We start from the raw sequence: 27,118 nt of genomic DNA, 5'->3' as shown, positions 1-27,118 counted from the left end.
ATTCTCCTCCTTCTTGAAAATATCTTCCCCCAGTTACTTCCCCGTTTTACATGCAACTGTTTTAGATGGAGGATCAGAGAATGTTGCATTTTTGAGCAGAAACAGAAGTGCGATGAGCCAGCCTTGCAGAATCTGGGAAGAGACTTCCAGGCAGGGGAACTAGGAAAGTGAAAGTCCTAAGTGCGGGATAACCTTGAACTGTTGGAGAAGAACAGGATGACCCACGTGGCTGGAGCAGAGCAAGTGGAATGTCCAAAAGGGCTAGTAGGACCACATACTGTATGGCGTTGCAGGGCATCTGACGGAGACTGGATTGTATCCTAATTGCACAGGGAAGCTATTGAGGGCATCTGATTCAAGTGCTTCCCCATATATTCGAACCTCACAGCGATCTGCACCAAGGCAGTCAGATGTAGTTATTCTCGTTTTAGGGATGAAGGAAATGACACTCCACTTGGCTTGGGGGCTAGAGCCCAGACCTTCTGATGGCTCATTGGGCTATCTGATGCTTGGCGTGAAAGGTGGGGCGTCTCCCAATTTGTGGGTCTTCTCTAGCAAGGCCCCTACAGACTGTCCCATGGAGGGTCAGTTGTGCCCTGCCCTATAGCAGAAAGGCAGCAATGTATGTGCTAGGAACTGAGCAGGAGGTAAGAAGTCTTTCCTTTTTTTGTAGCTGGTCCCATCCGTGGTGTGGCATACTCATTTTGGCTGCCACACTTTGGTTCGAGAATGTGGTACCACAGAGGAACAAGAAAATAGGTAAAAGAATGCATCCGTGGTCTCACGGGAGAAGGCTAATGGAATTGGGGGGTTTGTAATTTTTTCCCTATGAGAGGCAATAGCAAAAGGTGAAGCAACAATTGATCCCTAAATAACAGGTTTCTGGCCTGCGACTTCCGCCTCCACAGAAGATTAAACTGGAGAAGGTCAACTTCTATGGTAGCGGTATAGAGCGACTGGGATAATGAGCTCATGAACAATAAGCATCATTAGACACTTAATCAGACCACTCAGGGCGATCGCAGAAACTTGGTCCCAAGGACCGTGTGAAAATCAGAGCCTTATTCCTCTGAAAAGGTGAGGCGCAGGCTCCCATCGGGGACACTCCGACCTTTCACAGTCACTTGACTCCCTGAGCCATGATCTGGGCAAGTTTGAAGTCTGCGCAGTAAGACCATTTCTCAGGTTTAGGAGAACATGACCTCGGACAGAGGGTTTCTTCCGGGCTGTCAGTGGTGCCGCGGGGACCAGGGGAAGCCAGGCTCACTGGCAGGGGTGTCAGGTGGCTCCTCCTGGAAGTCTCTTCCCAGATTCTGCATGGCCGGCTCATCGCGCTTCTGTTTCCACTCACGGGAGCGTTGTGTTTGTTTCTTGAAGAGTGACTTCCAAGCCCGTCGTCCACGCTGCTGGCGCGTCTCCCTGAGAGTGTCTCGTGCGTTAGCATCCCCGTTATCACCTGCACCTCGTTCTTCCTAAGCCACACAACATAGAATGTGCAGCGATTCATTTGGGAGAGAAAAAATAAAGCATAATCAAGAAAACCCAACTTTGTCAGGAGACACCTCCAAACAGACAGATGTCCCCATGTGCTCATCAACACCCGTTTTCAGCCCTAAGACAGCCCAGCAGTGACCAGCCTATTGTCCTACCAGATGTCCTTCAGGCCCTGCTTCTATAGGGACAGAACTTGGGATGAGAGATTTCAAGGCTCATCACATAGCTCGTGGTGTGAAGACCACACCATGTCCCCTGTTAGCTGGCACAGCACACCCCTTTTGTCCTGGAGTTCTGTGCAGGAGACACTCTGGCCAGCCTTCCAGAGCTGGCCACTGTACCCTCCCTGTTGAGTGTCACCACAATTTTCGACTTTCCTACAATGTTGCTTCATGTCCGTACAACTAGTGTCTGGAGCAGTTGTTCTTCCTGTCAGCCCATTCCCTGTCACTTCCCCTCGTCGTGACACAAGCCAGACATTTCAAGGTCACGATGGTGGCCAGGATTCTGTCCATGTTCCGTGGGGGTTTAGGTGACGGCATACGCAGGAGATTAGGATTTGTTTTGTTCAGTCGTTCAGTTGTACGTTCGTTCGTTCATTCATTCATTCATTCAGCACATGCCACATGCTGTGCTAGGAGACAGGATATAAAAGGAACCAAGACAGACAGTATCCATTTTGATGGAGTGAACATCGGAGGGGGAGTAGACAGTAACCCAGATAATTTCAGAAGTTGACGTGTGCCGTGATGGATGTAAGATAGGGTAGAATGGTGTGACGGCGGGTGGTGGAGGAATTAGGTTTGGGGGGCTGGGGAGGCCTCTCTGTGGACTGCATATGGAGAACCTGCACGCCTTAGTTCCTCGCTGCCCGGGTGTGGCCTGATCCAGGCGTGGTGGACGGTGGCACTGAGAACGATGATCTCCTACGACTTTCAGCCCAGCGAAGTGTTCCCTTCCACTTCTCTCAGGAAACCCACAGCCCTGCTAAGGTTTTTGTTTGAGAACTATAATCAGCGAAACATCTGAGTGAGCGCAAAGCTGTTCAGATTTCACCACTTGGAGTAGATTAAATTTAAAGTTCTGTTTACTCATCGGTTGTTTATCGAGTGTCCTCTGAGCCTGTGGCCTTGTGTGGGAGCATGGGGACGAGGTCCTGCCCTCAAGGACTGCAGTCTGGGTGGGTGGAGGGTGAAATCCACCGCTGACGGGGGTTGGGGAGACAGGGACCTTACCCAGGATGGCGGAGGCCAGTCTGTGTTTCACATCTGTTGGCATGTGGTACTGTAAATATGTCCATCGCCAGTAGAAATGAGATGTTACATTTTATTGTGGCAAAACTGATTTTATTTATAAACATTAAACCTAAGTTAGAAGCAGAGCGATGACTTGTAGAACTAAGGCTTTTATCTTACGCTGATTAATTCTTTTCTTTCTCTTCTGAAATGTGATGATTCCTGACAAAACCCAGTGTTTCATTTTATATTTAAAGGATGCTCCATTGCACATTTTATTAGTAACAATTCACGATTGAAAATGTGTATATCCGGAATGGAAACCATCCAGTAGGCTTGAAAGAAAACCCCAACCTCTTTAAAGTGGAAAAAATCTCCCTCTTGACTGTCGTGAATTTCTTCATCTAGACATTTTAAATGCTTTCTGAATAGTCCTTGGAGCATTTTTATTAATTGTGGTGAAATATAACATACAATTTGCCGTCTTAACCATTTTCAGGAGTAAAATTCAGTGGCATTAAATGTATCTCACTGTTGCATGGCGAGCACCACCATCCGTCCCCAGAATTCTTCTCATCGTGAGAAAAGACCTTGGAGGTTTTGAAGCTTCTCTTGCTAACAGGTGCATTTTGTTTAGCCAAAGCACTATACTGGGTATTTCACGTATGCTATATATAAAATTCATAACATCTATCTGATACGTAATCAGATTTGTATTTGATTTAATTCTCACCATAATCTTAGAAAGGGAACATTACATATAGTGTTTTTACTGGCGAGAAACCAGGCTGAGAGGGGTCAAGCACCTCGTTTAAAGTTATGCAGCCTACAGATGTTGGAATGAGAACTCAAACTCGGCTGCCTCCAGAGCAGAGGTTCTTTCTGTTCCACAGTGACGTGCAGTGTGACATCTTGATTTTGGCATCTCGCCTCTATCAGTCATTGTTCTCAGCACCGATCAGGGCGCGGATCCCGTGTTCTCAGGATACCGGGCACATTTCCTAATCAGTACATTTTGAGCACCAGCACGATATGCATCCGAAAAGGCACTGAAAATCAAAACCATACTTTCTTTTTGAAGAGGATTTTCATACATATTTCCCTAAAATGCAACAGCCGCGCACACCTCTGTCTAAACAGTCCTCCCTCTACAAAGCCGTGTTTTCGGTTTTAGCTCAGAAAGCCGGTTCTGTCACAGATCTCTTCCTGTCCGTCGGTGACGGCATCTGCATCTCTCTTTTTTGAAGACACGTAGGCACAGGCCGCATGTTTTCTTACCGTCAGCCCCGGCGGCCGGGGTGTGGGGGCAGGTAGAGGAGACGTGGATTCTGCAGAAGGGCCAGGGAGATCCTGGTGTCGGTGCGCCTGGATTTGCCCGCGAACAGGTGCCTCGTGCTGGGGGAGGCAGGCCAGCCGCATCGAAGCGCGCAAACGCTAGCAATCTTTTTTTATTCTTGGAAAAAACAGCCTGCGAGAGAATGTGCTTAGGAGTTAGCAGTGAGGCACCCTCTCTCCTTTCCCCTTTCTGAGCCACGGCGCTATATTAAGGCGTATGGCTCAGACGGGAACATGGAGCATATGGTGGAGGAGGGAAGGAAACATGGTCTCTCTCCAGTCTGACATGCAAATAAGAGGGGAGACGTCGCAGAGGCTCAAGCTGGCTTCTAATCTTAGAGAGCAGAGGAAGGCCGGCCGCTCCAGCACCCCAACCTGGTAGCCTCGTAATGTCCCTCCGCCTCCCCGTCCCAATCCTTTCCCCCCAGCCTGTGCTCCAGTGACCCGGGGAGGCTGGGCGGGCTTCCGGAGGTCCTCGTGGTGACAAGGGCCTCAGGGAGGGGAAGCCGGTGCTGCTGGGTTTGCGTCGGCCTCCCGTTTCCTCCCTCCATCTCTGCATCTGCCCCATCTCGTCTCTCCGTCTTGCCCCCCGCCCCCCGCACAGACACGCGCATGTCCGCGGTAGCGCCTCCACCAGCGAATCGCTGGAAGTTCACTGCAAAGAGGCGGCGATTGATGCAGGCTGAGCTCCCAGCCAACTTGTTATTTTTCTCGCTCACAGATCCAAAGCTTTCATCAGATGACCCTCCTCAGATTTACTGCTGCCATCTGGGCAAAGCCCTGTCTCCGGGCCTGCTTGCTCTCCGTGCTCGAGCCCTTGTTCCTGCCTTTCTTTGTCCGTGTACACCCCGCCTTCCCCATCGCTGCCCCCGCCCTTTACAACCCGGCCGTGCCGAGCCCCGTGCACTGTGCCCTCTGCCACCTCGGGCCGTTTGCTAAGGCCCTTCTCTCTGCCTGGAGGACTCCGTCCCCTTTGTCCCCTACCCTCACCCCGCTTGGCTTGAATAAAGCCTGCTTGCACTTCATCTGCCTCAGTTATTTCCCTCCGGAAATCTCTGAGCCGCTAAACCTGGTCAGGTTCCCTTCCTGCGTGAGCCCATGACCCGTGTGAACATGTAACACACACACACACACAGCGACAGAACAGCTTGCCTCCTGGCGTCTCCTCAGGCCACCTGAGGGGTCTGCGCACAGCCAGGTCCTCAGAGCCCGATAAACGTCTGCGGGTGGGACGGGCGCGCGCCATCCAGCGTGGCTGCGCAGCACTCTGCCCGCTCCTCGTTCGGAGTCATCAAATCTGTGAATGTGGACGAAGAGTAGGAGGGAAGAAGGTGGGACTCCCGACCTTCTCTCCGCTACAGTGGGAAAAGCCCTTCCGAGGCGCCTTCTCTGGCCATCGTCATCTCCATTGCTGCCCCTTTAGTCCTGCCCCTTCTATCCCACTGTTTATTACAACCAGAGACGATCTGGTTGTCTGTTGTCTTTCTCCATCTTCTCTGGACCGTCCCCTTTCCGAGGGTGGGGACCTCACCCCTCTGGTTCCCTCTTGAGCTCCGACACATAGCTCCTTCCTGGGACATGCAAGATACTCTGTCTTTATGTGCCGAATGTATAAATTAATGCAGATGACAGCAATATGCAGTACTTTCAGCGTCAGAAGAATAAGTCTCTTCTTTCTCCTCCTCCTCCTCCTCCTCCTCCTCCTTTTTTAGCCTTACACAAATGGAGACAAAGCTTTTCAAGAGGTTAGATCAGAATCAGAAAGGGCTTAAACTGTTGGTTCATCCAGCTCATCCCTCCACTCCAATGAAACCGCAGGAGATTTTTCATTACCATTTTCTCTAGGACATACTCCTGTGAAATCTTGTTTATTTACTTTTTAATTAACATTTTGTTTTTCAGTGTCCATCTGTTTATTATTTTAGTTACACTGATTTGCATAGCGTTGCATTCATTACCAGATCATTTAAGCCCTTAGGTACTTCTCATTACAATGCTCCCTGGGGAAAGATTATTATTTCACTATCAGATGATTTGTGAATGTATATTCCTTATTTGGAGATTCTATCCATGCCCCTGGTCTTCAAATAGAGACTCTGTACACCTGAAATTTTACATGAAAACCCTCTGGGTAGATCTACTGGAATAACCAATGATTTCTGATAGCACTGGTACCTCCAACTCTGTGACTTTAATGAGAGAAAAAAGCCCTGCAATATAATGTTCTGCGAAACTCCCCTTTTGGATGATAGAAACCGACAGATGTCCTTATTATTATTCTGCAGAACAGCTCCTTCCTCTCACCAAGAAGAATGTGTGTTCTCAGACCCAGCAATTTCTACTCCTAGAAAACTCTTCATTTGCTTTGCTCCTGAGAATGTTTCTCCCAATTTGGGATTTTGTTTGCTGTCAGCTTGCCTCACCCCATTTAATTAGGCAAGGCTTTGTCTCTGTTACAGGTTTTGCCAGCAGCTTGGTAGAAAGTGAAAGGATTTTAGAATCAGAAAAACCCAGCTCCATGGTATCCGCAGGTTAATGAGCCTCTTGGTTCTCACTGTTGATTGGGACCGGTACACTCTGTCTCCCTAAGCTAGCACGGAGCTCTATACATGAGTGTGTGTTGCACCAACTGAGCCTCATTTGGGGAGCTTATTATCTGCAAGCCTATTGGACAAATCAGCTACAAAATTTCAGAAACAAGTGCTACTTTATTTTCTCTGTGGAAAGCATGAGGATTTGAGAAATGGGTAAACAGATTAAAAATGTCTTTTGGTGTGTGAGATCTAATCAGGCTATTTGCATCTCTCTGTAATTGGTAAAAAGAACATTTAGCACAATTTTTTAGCACATCTTTGGAGAATATTCCTGACCAAAGCTTTCCCATGTGCTGTGCCGCGTGTCATGTTGTACCTGAGTCTGCTGGGCGGGCAGGGGGTCTGTAAGTCTTTACTTCTGCACACTCTATATATATTATTGTGTTTTCACTGTGTGGTGACATGAAAAAGGTTGAGAATCTCTGTTCTAAACTGATTATTCTAGGTAAATTCTTTCTTTCAAAGCGATTTTAAGGAATAATTTATCTAGTATCATAGATATCCTTCGGCTTACGATACAGTTTTGATAAACAATTTTGACCTTTAAAAAAATAAGTGAAAACTTAATTAATGGAAACATTTAAACCGATAACTATAGGGCATCAGTTGTTCCTGGACATATTTTAAAATGTATCATGGAAGAGATGGGTTGTGAACACCTTAAAGAAACGGGAATTACTTTGAGTCAACATTGAATTTTAAGTGGTTTTGAGACTGATGAAATTTTATGCGCTCCAAGATGCTGTACCTATCACAGTGTGTTGTAATTGTTTCCTGGCCCACTGATGGACTGGAATGTGACTTTCTTAAGGCCAGGGCTGAGAGTCATTTAGTTTGGCACTTTAAGGGTCTGGCACATACTAAGTGTTCAATAAATGATTGTTGAATGAATTAATGAGTATTCTTATAGGTGAGATGGAAAAGTATGAACTACATGATACCACACTTAAATGGTAGATGACTGGCTGAGCAGCTATGCCCAGAGGCTGCTGGATCAGTATAAACCTGAGAGGAAATTTGTAGGGATTTTCCTCAGGGTTGTCCCAGAACATACTTTTTCCAATAGTGTAAACAAACAAACAAACAAACAAATAGATCTTGTATAAAAACATGGAAGGCATGCTTATTAAATTTACATATGGCCAGAAGCTAGATTCAAATATAATTCTACCAATACTAAAGGACACAATAAATTAAATATACCCCAGCTCTGCTTTTTTTATGCCTTTAATTTAATTTTACCACCCACTGTTGAATTTATTTTAAGGTGTTTAGTTACGATTGGATCTTGACAATACAGAAGAATGTTCTGTAGTCATTTCCAGTGACTGTAGGGGAATATTCCATGATAAAATTTAAGAGTATTTCGTAGTACATTTCAGGTAAGACATACAAAAGTAGTCTTGGAAGAGTGAGTTACATAACTTTTCTTTTTTTCCTAAGTGGCTATAAAAACTAGAGATAACTTACTCTGGCCAAACTACATATTCTTCTCATGCAGTCTGGTGTGTGCTGACCTTCGCTGAAGTATAGAAGTCCCGCAAGCCTCTCATCTAGTTGTCCCTTCTCCTAGAACTGCCTAAGTAAATAGAACAGGACAGAGTTACCTTTTTGCATTTCCTGACAAAACTAAATGCCTCTTTTTTTCCATCAATGTCAGTCAAAACAATAATGCAAGCCAAACGTGAGGATTTGTGCCAAGTGACTAAACTTTTGACACTGAAATTCAATTCCTTTAACATTTGTAACAAATCAGATAACTCAGCATCTTAATATGCCATCAAATTTAATATTTCCTTACCCAAAGCCTTTACCTCATTACTGGAAACTTCTGTGACCTTTCTTCCCAGAAATTGGCTTGCTTTGTCCCCCTCGTTGATGGTGGCTCCCGCCTTAGTGCTTAGTTTCCTTCACCTTTTCCTCAGAGTTCCTGCCTCTTCTGAGCCATCTGGGCTTTGGAGCTTCCCCTGGAATTCCAGTAACCTCAACTTCGGAGACTTCCCTCTGATTCTGAAGGGGCTCTAGGCTTTTTGTAATAAATTATACATTTTCATTACTGGCAGTAAAAGCTCTGATTCATATCTTGTATAATTCCACAGAGAAATGACTTCCTACATTATTTTTTCATAAGTCATTACAAGTTAATATTAATTTCATGTTAATATTCCTATAAAGCTACATTCCATGGATCTCTTCTTTATCTCTGAAGAAAGTGGAAATATGTGTAAAATTGCTTGCATAGAAATTTCTATGTTAAGATTGGATTTCTAATGTAGAAATCCAAGTGGGATTGTTTGAAGGTTAAATAATCTTCACAAATGGTTTAAATTCATTCCTTTCTTTCTACAAGGCTGTCGTTTTCTTAGCATCTGACCTTTACCATGTGTCTTGGGTTTTTCAGAATTTTTCCAATGTTTGTACCCTCCTCTATTTTACTTGTTCTTTTCACATTCTAAGTGGTTGAACATTTTCCCATACTTTCTGTCTGACACAAGCAATCACATAACCCCTAATATTTTTAGTCAGTATTAATAATTATTGAGCTAACACTATCATTTTCAAATTTATTTCTAACCCTAGATATGAACTATACCTCTATTTTTGTTTACACTTAGTTGAAACAACTTAGAAATGTATGAACTTCTTCACTCATTGGACTGTAGGAGGCATTTGAGTATAAGCAACAGAAAACAAAGCTCAGTCAAGGGGGAGGTTGGTTGATGTATTTGATCCTCTGACAACAGGGCAGACATATCTGGTTCGATTCAGCAAGACAATACTGAGATTGAGACCTTGTTTTCTGCCCATTTCTTTGCTCTGCTCTCCACAGCTTCATTCCATGGTTAGTTCCTTCTTGTGGTCACAGGAAGGCTGTCGGCCGCTTCTAGAATAATTGCGTCCTTGTTCAAGGCCTGAGCCTAATCCCCCAGTCTTACGGCCAGGGGTAGAGTTAACTTATCCCCAAAGCACAAGCTGTGTGTCAGTGATGCCGACTCAGTGAAAATCAGGAACTTAAAGAAGGAAGGGTTTTTCATGGCTGATGAGAAGTGATCTGGTATCCACCATACCATATGAGTGCCTAAAAAATAACTTATGAGCGGTTCATCTAAAAATGCTACCTATGTTGTAAATAGTTCTAGAAAACATGTTAGTTGATTTGTCCTTTTTCATTTTGAGGCTACCCGATTTTATTTAAATTATTTTATACTATTTGAATAATTTATGTCATTTCTTGCACATGTCTAATTTTTAAAAAGTAATCGAAACATTGAAAATAGCTTTTGTTTAGTATCCTCCACTAAACAGAAAAATAAGTTTCTTTGCAAAGAATTACTTTTTGTTTATTTTGTCAATTATTTTTTATCCCGAATGGACAAAACTTAAGTCTTAGTATGGGAAATGATTTCCGAATTATAAAGCATCCTTGAAATTTATTTTAAAATATTTTATTTTCGAAGCTTTTAAGATAGTAATTTCTTGAAATAGCAGTGAAAATTTTTAATATTCTTTCATTTTAGAAGTTCATAGCTTCTCCCTGTCTGACTTGTGTAGCTCTAAATCGGTGGTCTGGAACCTTTTTGGCACCAGGGACCAGTGCTCCTATGGGAATATCATGCCTAATGATCTGAGGCAGTGATGCTAGCATAGGGAGCAACTGCAAATACAAAGGGAGCTTCCCTCGCTTGCCAGACTGCCGCTCACCTCCTGCCGTGCAGCCCCGTTCCTAACAGGCCACTGACCCGTACCTGTCTGTGGCCCCTGGGGTTGGGAAGCCCTGCTCTAAATAACCTTCTATGACTGTAATTAAAGTTAAAGTAGAAGTTTTTTAAAAATCTTATTATGTAGCTAATGTTGTTATGTTAAATAGTAAAATTTCTCTTTCTCTGGAAAATTTAAAGAAATCGGAGAAATATATTCATACTTTTGTTTTGAAGGCAGTTACTGTAAGTGAGCTTAGGAATGAGACAGCTGTGGGTTTGAATCCAGGATGTGCCACGTAACTAACTTTGGACCAGTTACCTGGCCCCTTGAATCTGTTTCCTTTTCTGTAAAAGAAAGATAAAAGGCCTGTCCCTTAACATTTTTCGGTTATTCAAATAGTCATCGAAATGAAATATGATTAGCCCAGTGTCTGGACATAGAAAGCTCTAAGTAGATGATAGTTAATCCAAAAAAATATGAGACTGAACAAGAAAAGAAAAAATTCCAACTGAGTTGTGGGAAATTATTCTATTTAATCCTTCAGGAGTTACCCTTTGTCATGTTGGATTCTTTTACTTTAGAAACATACATCAGTTACCTTTACAACTTTCTGTATGCCAGTGCTTAGTAGAAAAGCTATCTCTGTAAAACTGTATATATGTACCTACATATATGAATACATAAAGTGGAAAGGAGACTTTCACTGTGGCATATTCTGTCCTCCAGGAGCAGTTCTTTCTGAACCTGGCCACAAGGAGCCCCTGGTTCACTGGATTCCATTCTAGCCCTGTGCCCCTCTCATGGGGAGAGGTGTCTGTAGGATCAAAGACGCAAGGTCAAGGAAATATTTTGGTGTGTGTGCCCTCTACTTTGACCCGAGAAATCCTCCCCATGCCACCATTTTGAGGGGAGTCCGAGAATTCAAAATTCAAACCTGGCAGGAGGCAGAATGTTGTTTAAGAGCTTGTTGTTTTAATTTGTTGACCTTTAACAAATAGGACAGTCTATTTAACAGATCACTTTCTCTAGCGAAAAGGGTTTATTTGAGAAGAACAAAGAATCCCAATGCAGGACATTGACGGTGGGGGGCAAACAGTGGACAAGGCCAAGGAAACAAAGGACGGGAAGGCTCTTTTATGGACTTGGGGCTCATGTAAACTAAGAGTCCATTGGAGGAGACTGGGAATTGGAAGTATAGAGGCTCCTCATTGGCTGAGTCCTGGCGGCCTCCCATTGGCTGAGCCGTTACTAGGTGAGGAAGACACTTCCTCTGGCAGCGGTAGTGAAGTAGTGTCACTTCCTGCCGGAAGTGCAGGTACGTCTCTTCCCGTCGGTGTCAAGGGTGCGCGCTGAGTGACGACAGGTGCGTGAGCTTCTTCTATCTCCCAACTCCAAATGAGGTTCCTGTTTATTAATTTTCAGAGATTTGTAACTTGAGCTATACAAAGGTTGTTTCTTAATAGAGCATAAAGAAATTGGATTCTGCGACATACTGTTATTATAACCAGCTAAGGGATTGTGGGTAGTTACTTAATTTTCTCCATCTTTAAATGGATGGCTGGTTAGAACCTTGGTTCCCAAATTTGACTAATCATCAGAATTGCCAGAAACTTTAAGAAATATACATGGTTTCCAGGTTCCACCGGCCTAGCGGTGGTGTTTTAGAAGGATTGGGGAAGAGCTGGCAATGTGCCTGCCTTAAATATGACACGCGGGGTCTTGATGATCAGTTGGCTTTCACCACCAGTCCACCTGATGGACCTGAGTGTTATCCTGTTCATTTAAACACCACTTCAAAGAGTCTTTCCACAAACATTTGGAGATAGGGGCTAGTGTTGGATTGGGAGACACTGTCTATTCAGTATGTCTTAAGATCTGTGCTTTGCCAAGTTTGAACACACACTAATATGAAGAATAAGCAATGAAGTCCACTGCCTGGACTTTTATTCTGTATTATTATTAGGTGCCGAGTTTGGATGACAGTTAAGAAGAAAAGAGAGCCGATACCTCTCTGAAGGGAAAGAGGTCAGAAAAATGTCCAGAGACTCTGCGCTAGGAGCCCATGAAAACTTGGGTGCGTTTCTGCATCGTTAGGAATTCTATCAGTTAGCAGGCATTTTCTACATCCAAAGTGTTTGTGGTTGACGAGGATGAAAAGATTTTCCCAATAGGTACAGTGTATTTTCTGAAAGCAGCAGAAGTATTCAGTCAATGGCATTACAATTCTGGAGATGTAGGAAAAGTCTGAAGAACAAAACCCCAGAAAATAGGAGAGATTGATTCCTTTCTCACAATCCCCTTTTCCTTTAGAGGTGAATAGAGTCATGAATGTGACATCTTTCCATCGCTACCTGCTGAGAGCTCCTGTGTTAGTCTCAATCCCCAGGGAAACCTAGACATTTACACTACAGTCAAATTGACTTTTCCTACTTGTTCATGACGAAAAAGAAAAGTGTATATGAACTTTCCCGCTTGGGAAATTAAAAGTGGAGTAAAGTGAAATTTTATGTTTAAAGTTACATTAGTAGGAAAGAGAGGGTTAGGACCTCAAGCACAATTTGCACGGAACTGCTTCACATTGCTTAATTTAAATATCGCTGCAAAATGAAACACTATACTTTTTTCATAGCTGGAGTTTTACACTTGCATGCTGCTTCGTAGTTCCTTTAGCATAAAACTCACAATATGGAACTTGGCAACAAAGCCTCTCATGATATTTCCCAATCTTCCCTCATTGACTTGTTTCCCAGGACCCCCATCCACCTGAGTATCCAGTGTTCTAACACAGCACACCTCACTCTTCAGTAACTTTGCAAACGCAGTTCTCTATCTCTGTCATGCTCTTTTCCTTATCTTTCTGTATCTGGCAAATGTGCCAACGCTCGGAGTGCCCATCACCTGGGTGCAGCCCTGTCTGAGTGCAGAGTGGGCTTGAAGCAGGACGTTGGATGTGCTGTATCATGATGTTTACATACACGGCTGTCCTTGCACACTGGTCAGGGAGCCGCTTGGTTCCAGGAACCGTGGGACCATGTTTTATTTATCTTTATATCCCACTGCCTGGCCTATTGTCTCGCACTGGTAGGTATTCTCTCGGTGTTTTAGGAAGTCTGTGTCTGTGAATTCTATGCAGCTCTCTGCAAATAATGTGCCATGATGCCCCTCCAAGGGCACTGACATGCAGTGAACTGAGAAAGAGCAATGGTCACAGCAGAAGGTCATGCTTTTCCCTTCCCTCCTGTTTCTCCCCCCACCTGCTTTGGTCTGCAGTGCAGTTGGTAGCACTCTTGCGCAGTGTTCCATTGTGGCATCTGACAGGCTGTCTTATTAAGCGCAACTTTTATGTGTTTATTCATCAAACCACTTTAGACCTCTGGATGCTAAATCCATCACCAGCCCCACTCCTCATTTCCCAAGAAAAGACAGAGAGGGAAAAAAAGATGAGAGGAAAAACCACCAGATGGTTCATCTAACTCTACACTCGTACTGCAAGATCCTAGAACTGCCAGTCTTCATTTCCACGTGAGAGTTTGTTTCCCCCAAGGCTCCCGAATTAACCAGCATGCGTCCACATGGGCTTCAGCCGCCTCCTGATTTTGCATCATGAGACTGGGAAGTAATCCTGACTCAGTTTTGTGTGTGCTTTCAGAAGGCACCGCTCTTTGCTCCCTCCTCCACCCAGGCCCGTATTCTTTCAGTTTCGTTACTCCTCAGGGATTCTTGGCATCCTTTCCCTGAGATAAATCATTCTGCCAGGTTCTCTGTCTGCAGAGCATATCGCACTGTGCTGGCTGCCCCCAGCCGCTGGTAAAGCAGCAGCTTCAATGCTGGAGACCCAGCAACTGTATGACTTCAGACTGGGCTTAAGGAGAGTGGCCCCAAGACTGTATGTATGTCTGGGTGTAAGCATGCATGCACACATGTACGGATATATGTATGTGAATATGTGTATGCACGTATGCATATATCTCCTTGCCCCTTACCTGCCTCTATTCTTGCATTGTTGGCTTTTTCCTGTTTTTAGCATAATTAAAAAAAAAAAAAAAAAACCTCTAAAGAGGCATTAGATTCAGGAAGAAGTACATTAGCACCTTTGGGAATAACTTCCTGAGGAAAGGTATTCCCTTTGTATCTGAAAATACATTAATAATTCTAGTCTTCTCTAGGTGAAGTAGGGAAGAAAGCTTTTTTATTCAGTTATATATTATTTATTGCAATGGTTTTCTTTTTCCTTCCCTTTTTCTATTTTTTTTTTGTGTTTTTGTTTTCTTAGCAGAATGGTTTTAAAAAATAAATTCTCATATAGAACCCTAATACATAAACAGGTAGGAAATGTAGTATTTTATCAAAGGGGATTTATAAGTTTAATTTTTTAACTTTTTATTACCAATCCTACGACGGGGCGAACACCATGGACATGCTGGTGGTCACTGTGATTTCACATAAGGTATCTATCGCAGCTGGGCCTGTGCAGTTGTATTTCATGGAAGTCTCTAAAATATTTATTGAGAACCTGGTTTCCTCAAGGATTTAGGGGAAACCAGATTGAAAAGCTCTGATCAGAAGTGACCTCAGTGAAGTCTAGTCGTTGGACCAATGTGCTCTGATGCTTGGAGAGAAAAAAATCTCTGTGCCTGGCAGAATTCCCTAAAATGCACCTGGTGGCCTGTGTATGACCTCAGCCTGGCCTGTCTCTTCCCGCATTTCACCTTACAGACCTTGACCACCACCTGGGCACATCAGCTGCTTTGCTCACGCATAGGAACGCAGCCACCACTACCCTCTCCACCCTGGCTACCCAGAGACAATCCATGTGGTTGGGTTTTTTCCATCTCTTGATCCCTTGTCTCTTATGGCACAATTACTTTCCTAATTTCATTTTAAACTCTGGAATAGAAAACTGGGTGAATATCAACTAGTTTATTAGTTATAGTCTATTAGTGGTATCATTCCTGAGAATTTGCACATAGCCCTAAAGCTCATCCTAAAAAGTGTCTTACGAGTTTACATCCCTTGGGTTATCATAATCACATCATTTATTAGCAGGACATGATAAACTCCGAACTGCCTCAGCATTTGACACCCATCTACATGAAGCTACATTTGGAGAGACGATGTGTATATCACATGCTTCCTTTTAAAGAATTATTGACAAAGCAAAACATGCTCTTCTTCATCATCATGGCTCTAATCTCAGTTATAAATAAACTTGCTCTTGCTTTCTCAAGAAAGAATATGGAGTTGCCCTTATTACACTCAGATTATCTCTGTTTTTTTAAGAATGTTATATATATGGCACAAATGTCCTCATGAATTCCCAATATGTAGAAGCTTGAAAACTATTTCCTTCGATTTGAATGAGCCTGATTTTCTGAAGCCTGGCTCTGACCTGAACAGACTGTGTACAGCATTAATTACTGATGTGCAAAAATGAAAGAACACTCGATTCTGCACCATTATCTCTGAACACGGGCACTTTTCCTAGAACAGTGAGGAATGTTTTACAGCACAGATTCAAGCCTCTTAAGTCTGAAAATGAGCTGGTATTAGACAGTGCTTCAAAGCAGACTCGCCTCCTTCTCTATTTTTCTTCCTTATCTTTCACCACAAATTTTTTTACAATTTGCTTCCAACTTTATAAACAAACGCCACAGTATCCCAGCAGATTTAGTGAGCTGCCCAGGATCATGCACACCTGGCCCCAGGTGCTTCCTTATCCAGGAGCATGGGCAGCAGGCCTGGGCCTCTTTCCTTACCAGTGTTCCTGGAACTCTGTGTTGATATGAAAGCTACGCCTGTGCCAGGGCTGTGCAGCTCAGCGTGCCATTCCGGGTGCCTTTTGGCTTGGCATAGTCCTGGGTTCAAGCTGTGCAATATGGCATGCTTATTGTGGGAATCGGCAAACAAAGCTTCGCGGTAGCAAGGAAAAGGGAAGTGATACCTCTTCCCCAATTACAGTGCATTGTTTTGGTCCTCTTTCCTTTACGATCACCTAAATGCAGGTGTTCAGAAGTCTCTCAGGTGCTTCTTGAATTCAAGCCCAGCGTCTTCAGTCTGGGAATCGGAGCGTGTGGTGAGGCTGCAAGGTGCAGGCCAGGCAGTCGGCACCGGGTCCTCATACAGGCATGGCTTCTCATTCACATTGTGATCTGCAGTGAATCTGGGACAATCTTTCTGAGATTCCCCTTCTAAGTTGCCTTTGCACACTGCGTTTTCATATAAGTGGCGCTAATAAATCAGGACTTCTTCTCTGGGCTGAGGCAGGAGAGTCCCTTGGCGTTCTCCAGCACTGCAGGTGTCTATTCTCACGTGAAAACATACAGGGACATACGTGTTTTCTGTAGACAAAAAGTTATCAGAAAATCCAGAGAAGGAAATGACAGCATGTTCTTAAATATGTTTGTGTTTCAAAGCCTTACTAAGAAATATTAGAAGCTAAAGTTCCAGTCAACCCATTGAAATTTGTTCAGTGTTCACAAGTGGACTAATCTGTTGGCCAAGTAGCCTTGAACCTTCAGCTCGAGGACACCATGAATCTTACCTTTATCAGACCTATTATGAAGTGTATGTTTTCAGCCAAGATAAATTTAAAATGGAACTAAAGCTGTGGAATTACCGACTCCCAGGTATCTAAAAGTAAACCTTTCTCAGCATCTGTGGTTTTTATTAACCCAGCAACTTATCAGGGGTTCTCAGACTTTGTGTTTCAATCCCTTGGGAGGGAGGCTTTAAAAAAAATTCCAATGCCTAAGCCACATTCCAGCCAATTAAATATAGTCTCCAGGGGGTAAACTCAGTATCAGTATATTTTAGAACTCCTCTGGTAATTCTAACATACAGCCTAGTTTGAGATCCACAGGTAACTTATCATAAGTGGTAACAGGAGCAGGAAAGAAATATGCAGAGTCAAATCTTCTAACCTTTTTTGATTCAGGTATCCAGCTTTTGAGTGTATTTGGGCTGGAAGATTTTAGAAGGGCCAGAATTAATTGTTAATTTATTTATTCATTCTTCTAGAACATTCACTGAGTGTCAGCATGTGCCAAGCACTGGGTTTTTCACATGGATTTGGACCTAACTTATTTCTCCTTTGGACTAAAGATCTTGGCTGGATCTTCTGGAGCTATTCTAGACATAAGCAAATCACCTCGTCATTTCTCTATTGGTCCAAGGCATTACAGAAGCTATAGAAGGAAAAGAAAGTCTTTGTGTAAATGGCTTCCTTTCTCAAGAGATTCTATTCCATATCTAACTGACAAATTTACCCATGCAGAAGAAGAGGCTGTTGAAACATCAGTGGTAATCCAGGCTTCCATGCAGCAAGTGTTCTTCTGGAACACTCAATATAGGCTTAGACTCGAGCTTTGGGGGCCCATACATACCTCTGTACCCTTTGCCTCATTATAATTTTAGATTCATTGATTGTTAGAGTTGCAAAGGACCTCGGAGTATCCTGCTTGACTAGTTAACTTCTAGATGAAGAAACTGAGACCCTGAAAAGTGATGTGACCAACACACTCTACTAAAGAGACAGCCAGTCTGGTCGATGCCCCTCCAATGATGTCGTTACAGGCTCTAGCCTGGCCTCCCAGTACACGCATGCTGGCCATACTCCGATCCTATGTGCCCCTACATTGTAGTAAAGATGTCCGTGGTACTTTTTGACAATATGGTCATCTGTACACAAGGATTTTATTTGTTGTTCGTTTGTTCTTAAAAATTCAAAGAAAAACCTCATCTCATGTGAGAAAGTATCACATGTGGTACTTAAGCCTTAAAAAAATAAAACAACGAAACTGACTTACTGACTTATATACTTTTTTTTTTTTTAATGCCTACAGCACCTGGTATTCCTAGGTGGTCTCTCATCCAAGTACTACCCAGGCCCGCCCCTGCTTAGTGACTTACATACTTTAAGATGTAGTTGATTTGGGTACCATGGTCTGCTCCTTAGTCCAATGTTGATTAGAGCTCCATCTGCTGGCAGCAGAGAGATGATTTGAAGTTTTGGATTTTGGATTCTGGTCATTTGTTCCTGAGGTGGCCTATATTCATAATAGACAAGATTGCTGTTTTATATGTAATATGATACATATATATCTATATATGTTTTACCTCTACACACATATGTACATATGTACATATACATATATATATAGACAGATAACAAGACCGCATTTAATGTTCATTCAACAAATGAAATTCAGTCAGAAAGTATTTAATGACTTGTTCACATCTTACAGTTAGCTATGTCAGAGCTGAGAGCCAACCTAATCTCTTAATTCCTGAACAGTTAAACAAATCATATATATTTATTTGTGTCCAGCATTCTGGATATATTTTGATGAGTCAAGTATTAATAATTTTGATCAAAAACTTTTTAAAAAGTGTAAAAGTTTGGCAATGCAACAGTCTAGCAACCTTTCTATACTTGGATTCAGTGAGAGAATCAAGCCCTGATGCCCTAAGATATTCACTGAATACACTAAATTAACTTTCTCTCTGACGCAGCTAGAATGGTGCCTCTTTGAGAGAAGTGAGAAAGTAGTCACTCAAATCATTTCTCTCTCTTCTGTGCTTCAGGTGAAAATCTCCTCCCCCCTTATCACACTGTCTGTGGTAACTAGTTATCAGTTAGATATGTAACCTTCCAGACTAATTAATCTGCATGTAAAATCATTGAAATATGCACACACATATGCATACACACAAATACTTGGGATGCAATGCAGCATGTACAACAGACTGATAAAATAAGTGAGGTGTCCCACTGTGAGAGGTAAGGAATAGCAAAGGGTTCTCAGTGGAGGTGATGTAGAATGAGTTTCAGAGGATGAGTGGTTGAGTAAGAAGATAGGAGAGGGATGAGCACACCTATCTGGCCAGACAGGGTGTGCACAGATGTGAGAGAACTGCCCATTTTGGTGTGGGGCAGCAGTGGAAGGTGCAATGGGATGGATGGGTGAGGACTTCGCAACAAGGGACCTTGTGTGCCATGCCAAGTTGTTTGGACTTTATTCTGGACTACAGGGAGCCATTGAAGGATTTCAAGCTAAGAAATTTGATCAATTCTATGTCATGGAATGATGGCTCAAGAGACAACATGGAGAATGGTTACAAAGAGAGGAAGACCAGAGGGAGCTAGGGAGAGCAAATAAGTGATTATAAACTGGGAGTGATCTATAAAATAGAAATAATAATGCCTACTTTATAGAATTACTGTGAGAATGAAATAACATCTGTGAATGTGCCTGTTATAAAAAAAGAAAGGCATTATTTTTTAATACCATCTGGCAAATATTTTAACTGTCATTTTCCCTTGTGACGGACGGTATCGATTTTCTCAGCATTATTTTCTGTATTGCTTACAGGGAGAAAGAATAATCTGACCCAATAAAAGAGAAAACGATTCTTTTTTAATTTCAAAAAGACAAACAGGAGTGTTTATAAGACATCAGAACATTGGTCAAATATTTTTAAGGCAATTTGCCATGTCAGAAAACCGCAGAACTTTTTGGGGGGAATAAAATTTAAATTTTCTGGTGTATTTAGTAAAAGAGGGTGGTTGGTAGTGAAAGACTTAGTCCTTTATGTTTTTTGCTTGAGAGGGGTCTGCTTTTCTCATGAGAGAGGCCTTTCCCTGACTAGACGATTAACCCAGAAGTGCCTGAGAGAAGGACCGGAAGCTGGTCACGCTGATTGACATGACTAATGTCTTGCTTACTTACCTAAGGGGAGATGGTTCCTCCACCATCCTTGAAATAATGTCATCTCGTGTCTGACCCTTCTGATTATATTTCCTTCTGTCTCTTATCTTTCAATGGCTTCTTTAACCTGAGTAGGTAAGCAATCATTTCCAGAGATTGCCAACACAAAGGAAAGGGGTTTCATTGCCTTTTCCTTCTGATAATTCTCAAAGTTGTTGCTACAACCCCACAACCCCACCCCCAGATCAGCGAACCATGATAGGATGAGAAAAAGTAAAAAAAGCTAAACTTCCCTCTCGCTTCTTCTCTTTTGAGTTTCTCTGTCTTTCCTCATTTTACATGGAGTTCAAGCTCTGTGGCTCCTTGAAGCGTGGACAATTACACTGGAGGGAGAAATGGTGTGGCTGTCAGTCCTGATGTTCCCTCCAGCTTGGGGCTTTGGAATGGGGCCTACTTGCACACTTGCACATTTGGCACTGATTTTTTTTTTTTGCATGAATTAACTTTAAAATGTTTTCCTGGCTCCTTCCGGGTTTTTCTGGCTTGGCTATCAGTTAGCATGCAGGCAGGAGTCTATATCAATGCCCATATGCTGTTTTTCCACTCAACAGTTCCCCTCTCTCTCCCCCTCTCCCTCTCCTTTCCTCTCCTCTCTGGGCCCACTTACCTCTATCCACCTCTTTTGTCCATCTGTGGGGATTGTAGAGTCTTTAGTGTAGATTGCCACATACACCATTTACCGTTGGACATAGATGCATTGGTTAATGTTTACTTTGGGCCTGGTAGATAAGTCATTAAAATTAAGTGAGGTTCTTTTTATCACTTCAAGTTGCTTTTAGTGACATTATCCCTTTGAATTTATACACATTTTAGAAAGGTTTGCTTTTGAGGGGTGAACATTTCATCTATGAAGGGCCTCTTGGCCATGTTTTAGAAAGACTGAATGCTAACCTACCAGCATTCAGCTATCAACTTATGCAAGTTTAACAGAAATTTGGTTTTCCGTTTGTTTGGACTCTTCTCTCTGTCCACCACTTTATTCTCCTTTATGTTGACACTGGTAGAGCTGGGTTGATGAAAGGCTCTTTCCAATTATAATTTCTGAACTCCTGAACATTCCTTCTGCCTCTGAATCTCTCTTCCTCTGATTTATTTTTACCCACTGGGATTTCATCTGTCAGGATGTTTGCAACAAAACATCTTGAGAGTTTGCACTAAATTTCAGGATAGCTCAACAAATCTCTGCACCCACAGGAGTGGATATTATATTGTTAGTTTTTGAAATTTAATACCTTGACTTTAGGTGTTATAATTTTATATAAGTAACTGAATTTATATATGCTATTCTATATTATTATAACAATATGAAGTTATAGCATAAGTGCTCAATCGTGGACTTGGGAGTTAGAATCTCAACAATTCAATTATTAATTGTATGATTTTTGAATAATTACTTAACCTCTTGGAGTCTTAGTTGACCTCTTAAAAATAGGGAGAATGGTACCTACTTGGTAGGATTGTTATATTAAATGAAATCATTAAAAAAACTAAGTCTTGACACCTAGTTAACACTCAGTAATGGTAAATATAAAACAGATATGTAAGTAAGGCTTAAAGAAAGTTATAAAATTAGTTTATTACTAGATTTAGATGTGTTATATCTCAGGGAACTGTGGAAATTGCACTTACTATAAAAGAGTCACAATTGAAACAAAATTTGAGAAAATAATATAAGAGATATTCATAAATTTTCCAAACAAAAACTTTCGGATATGAGATGTATAGACTAGGAAGTTTGACTTCAATGCACAGCAAAATTCTGGAACAATAAATCAAGCAGATGGATGGTTTGTGACAATTTAGTAAAGACCGTAGTGGTTGCTAGGAGCCACCATGGTTTTATGAAAAACAAATGTTTTCAAACATCCATTTTCCTTTTAAATAGTATTACATGGTGTGTAAAACTGAGGAATGGTCTTTTAGCAAAGAATCTATTTATCTTCTTGTAGATAGGATTGTCAAATATGGGCTAGATAATAGTACTGCTGGGTTTGCAACGCGACAGCCATTGAATCCAGCTTATTAATGTCTTGGTTATCTTGATAGGGCCTTCTGGTGGAATACTAAGAAGCTCTGACATATAACCTTCTCACTTATGACCTTAGCTGGGAATTTGGATAAAGGCATATGAGATGGATACGTACCAGTCAAATGTGCAGATCGCCTTACGTTGAGAGGGATAGTATATATAATGGATGAGAGAATCAAAGTGCAAAGTATTCTTGATCATCTGAAGCAGTGCATGGAACCCCAAAAGATTAAGTTTAATGAAGGTGAAAATTTTAAGCTCAAAGATCAAACCTCGGTAAGAAGAGAGATATTGCTTAGTAAAAATTCAAATGAAAATGAGCTAGTCATTTAGTTGATCCTAAGCTTAATATTCATTCATTCATTTGCTCTTTCATTTTTTCAACAAATATGTTTTGAAAGTACTACCAGCCATGTACTTTTCTTGACATTGGGGAGGTAGTAGTGAACAAAACAGTCAAAAATCCCTACCTCCATGGAGCTTATGTTCTTTATAGGCTAACAGTTATACAACTGCCTCAAAAAAATGAACCCAATGTCAGGCTTTATTTGCAAAAGTAGAATATCCACCTCCTAATGGTTAATAGTTCTGCTCTATTATTTAATACCCTATTCTTGATGCTACATTTTACACTGGGATCATTAGTTTCACTTCCAAACACCACAGTCTGGACAGACAAGAGTGACAATAACATGAAGAGAGGCATATAAGCCATGTGGGAGGAGGATTGGTCGATGATAAGAGGAAAAGACCAAGCAGAGACATTATATTCATGGAATAGTTACAGGATATATAAGAAGAGGGCATGCATTTGTTGTTCTGTGTTGCTCCCAGGAGTCCCTGAAGTAAGAAGGAGGCTAGTTTCTGGTAAATACAAGAAAAAGTGCCTTGGAAGTGTCCTACCTACAGCCAGGTACTCACTCGTGTGGGCTCCATGAGGGCTGAGATGTTGCTGTTGTGATTCCTGGTACTGTGTCTGGTACCTGGTGGGTCCCCAGAAACGTGTGGATGGAGCAGTACCCGTCTAGTTCACTTGGGGTACCGAATTGACATTATGCGAAGATAACCTAGGTATTAAAATAATGTTAAAATTCGAAGTTCGGTGTTTGTATATCTTAAGGAATCTGAAGGTGGAGTAAAGTACCTGAGAACAGCTGTGTGAGGCCATAATGTTTCTTCTATCATGTTCTAATATATACAAGTTAATTAAACTACCTTTCTTAAGGGACATTTAAGGGGCCATTTTAGGATTTCTTTGAAATTTCTGAAGTGTGCCTATTCAGGTATTACCCAACCCAGCTCGACTCCCATCATTTTCTTGAGGCCTTCGCTGTAATTCTGACCCAGACAGAGCCTTGCTTTCTCTACAGGGTTCAGCATTTAATTCTTTCCTAGTTGCTTCATGGGTATCTCCATCTAGCTGATGAGCTTTTTGAAGGCAAAACCTTATTTTGTTTTTTTCTTGTGTTCTTCCAGACACATAGCAGAAAGTAGGCAAATGACAATTTCTTGATGGCTTGATTTGTTAAGAGGGATAGTCAGTAGATGTCCCATTCCAGCCACTTAAGAGGTCATGTAAAACATGGCAGGGTAAATGGACTCTAATTTCTCCATCCCCCGCATCCAGGAAGGCAATATATCCTTAATATATTAGAGTCTCCTACTTTGGCTGGGAGAGCGCTTTGTACATAGTCGATTCTTTGTATATACTTGAGTCTGTATTAATAGATGTACTCGAAGGTTCAAATTGCCTTCTTGGCTCAACCTGAGGGCAGCTGGGTGCAGGGACAAATTCCAAAGCCCAGTGTAGAGGCTTATCGACCGTGCTTCATGTCAGTAGCATGGCCAGAGTAAGCACATGGAAACACAGGGCACACAGTCACATTTGAATTTCAGATAAACAACAATGCAATTTGAGACATACTACAAAAGTGTTGATATTTATCCAGAATTAAATATAACAGGGTGCCCTGCATTTTATATGGCAACCCTATATATCAACCTCATTCCTTTCATGTTCTTATGAGTATAAGCTCCTAATTGACCCCCAACTTAACTCGACTGAAAGAAAATGTTTGTGCCCATGTGATCAATTCCACTGGCAAATTTAAAACAGTAATATAAGGGAAAATCCATATGCTTACACTTTTCATGGTCATATTCTTTCATTTATAACCAAGAATGATAATTCCACAAATATCTAGTATCTCAGCAGTCTCAAATTAATTTGTCTTGGTTTCCTTGATGACATAGTTTACTCTGTCTATATAATAATTGGTGATATTATTTTGCTCAGGTATCACAGTAACCACTGTTAATAAATGATTAGGCTTACACATTGGAATCAGATGAAATATGAATTTAATATAACCTATCATCTCAACTCCTACAAACAACTGCATTGACTAATGAGATGAATGAATCAAAGCAAAGCATTGTTACTCTCAATTATCTGTTTTGTTCCCGTCTTTCATCTGCTCAAAAACAAGATAAATTCTGGTTTGTTCCACCATATAAACTTCTTTTTGAGGAGCAGACATCTCACACTTAAGAAGATTGCCTCTGTTTTCCATCACTAAATGATGATTCCTACTGTTTAATAGCAACAGCCTGTAAATTCCATTCATTCAGGAATCATTTGTTAAGCAGATCGATGCAGGTACTAGGAAAAAACAAAATGAGTAAGATGTGTAGTCTCTGCTTATAAGGGTTCACAAGAATCTGCTCATTAAATGCTGGCTTTTAGGCGCTTCCACAATCATTTCAGAGAAAAGCTTGCAGAAGAGCTGATTAGCTCATAGAGTAATGAAATGATTCTCCTCGAATGCTTTAAATGAATATCAAGCCTTACATTCTGAAGAGAAACCTCTGGGAAGTTCTGGGGCTGGCATTAGGCTGTTTCCTTCTCCCTTGGTTCTGTAGTTAGGACTTTGAGTGTGGTCCCTAGACCAGTACAATCAGCATCTCTAGGGAATGTGTTAGACAACACAGACTCTCAGGCCCACGACAGACCCACTAAATCATAATGTGTGACCAGAACCCCAGATAATTCGTGTGCATATTGAAGTTTGAGAAGCACTGGCCCAACACAGAATCTCTCCAGCTCTGTGTGGTGTATATCAATCATCTGACGCTTCTGTTAAAACAGATTCTTGGGCCCTGTGCTCTGGAATTCTAACTCTGTCTGACGAATAGGGCCCGAGAATTTGCATTTCTAACATGCTTTCAGGAGATGCTGGTGCTGCCTGTTTGGGAACCACATTTTGATCAATACCCGTCTAGTTCACTTGAGGTACCGAATTGACATTTGGTAGTGGTGGTGACTGGAACCCCATGAAGGGTCAGTCTGGTTTTCCTTGGCCTAGGCTGGAGGCATGAACATGACAGATGAAACTGTCCCCTGGCACATCTTGCCTGTTATATGGATTGATTTGCATACAATGAACTATTCAGGCCAGTCTGTGATGATATTGTGAGACTACAGAAGAAAGCGAATGAAATTCTCCACAGGGGCTCAGCCATTTGAATTGGGCCTTGTAAAATAATAGGATTTTGCCTGGATTGGCCCAGTCGTGGGATTCATGTGAATTAATGGAATGAGGCTGGGATATACGTGAATCAACGGTAGTTAATCCAGTATTGCTGTATTGGAGGGTATAGGGCCCTCCAATACAGGAATGAAGAACAGAGAGTAGGGGAGGAATACTGGGAAGTAGGTCTGGTTTGGAGGCAAGACCGTGAAGAGTCTTAAATGTCACGTTAGAGAGTTTGGATTCTGTCTTAAGTACCAGAAATTCAACTGAGTAAACTTTTTAAAGATCTAACTGGCTTTGTTGAACAATTCATGAGTCAGGCAGCATCCCATCTATCAAGTGCAAAGGAGCTCTGAGGAGCTGTACAAAATGCAAGGCTTTTCTAGGCAGAAGAGGACGAGTGGATTGATTCAGGCTTAGGTAATCTATCTTTGGGGAACAGAAGTGGGCTGAGCAGCAGATTACCTCCTGCGTCAACCAGAAAATTCCAGTTATGATTACATCCCCAGGGGAGGTTATAACTGCTATTAGATGAGCTATGAGACTTGGTTTGCTGATGTGGGGCTTGGCCCAAGTGACTCCATTTTGGGCCCCTTGTTTCTTTTCGTAAAGCTTAGAACTGCTACAATGACATTTGTTTTTAAGTTTTCATGTCTCATTGTATTTATATTCTCTGTGTGTGTTTTATTTTTTTTCTTTCAGGATTAAGCATGAAAACATCGTTGCCCTGGAAGACATCTATGAAAGCCCGAATCACTTGTACTTGGTCATGCAGCTGTAAGTATCTTTTTCATTTGATAAGTATGGACCAGGGGTTGCAAACTCAAATGCCTAAAGGGCCAAGTGGTGAAATGAACTAATGTAATGGGCCAGGTATGACAACAGGGAGTGGTAAGGGCTGTGAGACATTGGAGGCACGTGTATCCAGCTAAAGACGGCTGGCGGGACACAGGCGGCTGCAGGCTGCACTCGGTCTAGCCTGCAGCTGCTGGGCCACACTGACAATCTCAAGTCTCCGCGTTGGGATCCGATGCTTCCATTGCAGGGCGCCTACATTCAGGATGGCTGTTCCGTTTTTTAATGTGTGAGGTCCAAATGCTGCTTCCTGAAAACACTTCTGTGGGCCCACTGTCAAGTACACTGTGCTCTTGTCTCTTGTCTTCATTTCTGGGGCGGCAGGGGAGGCAGTGGCAGATGGTAACTGTGTGCTCTGTCCCCTCCCTTTACTCTTCTGCTGGCAGAGGAATGCACACGTGGCTGAATGGGAACTCATGCCCAGACAAGAAAAGTGTAACCAGAGTCAGACCTTGACATTATTGCCCCCCGTAGGTTATTTCTGCATTCTAGTAATGCTGGAGAATACCAGAAGAGGGAGGAAATAAGAAAGCTGAATATTCAAGTAGAGACTGGACTTGACCATGTGTGTTTT

At 42.3% G+C, this 27,118-nt stretch overlaps 1 protein-coding gene across 4 annotated transcripts in view; it reads left to right on the top strand.

Annotated features, from left to right (window-relative positions):
* The window catches only part of CAMK1D (calcium/calmodulin dependent protein kinase ID), a 336,799-nt gene that overhangs the window by 176,703 nt on the left and 132,978 nt on the right, over window positions 1–27,118 (top strand). For all 4 annotated transcript variants that reach the window (XM_016134431.2, XM_016134432.2, XM_036228185.1 and 1 more), the window contains one exon: window positions 26,392–26,466. In XM_016134431.2, coding sequence (XP_015989917.1) covers window positions 26,392–26,466 — 75 coding nt within the window. The remainder of the gene's footprint in view (window positions 1–26,391; window positions 26,467–27,118) is intronic.

This window comes from Rousettus aegyptiacus, unplaced genomic scaffold (assembly GCF_014176215.1).
Source record: "Rousettus aegyptiacus isolate mRouAeg1 unplaced genomic scaffold, mRouAeg1.p scaffold_m13_p_10, whole genome shotgun sequence".
Classification (NCBI taxonomy): domain Eukaryota; kingdom Metazoa; phylum Chordata; class Mammalia; order Chiroptera; family Pteropodidae; genus Rousettus; species Rousettus aegyptiacus.
The sequence above is the reverse complement of the archived record's forward strand: the minus strand, read 5'-3'. Positions and strand labels throughout refer to the sequence as shown.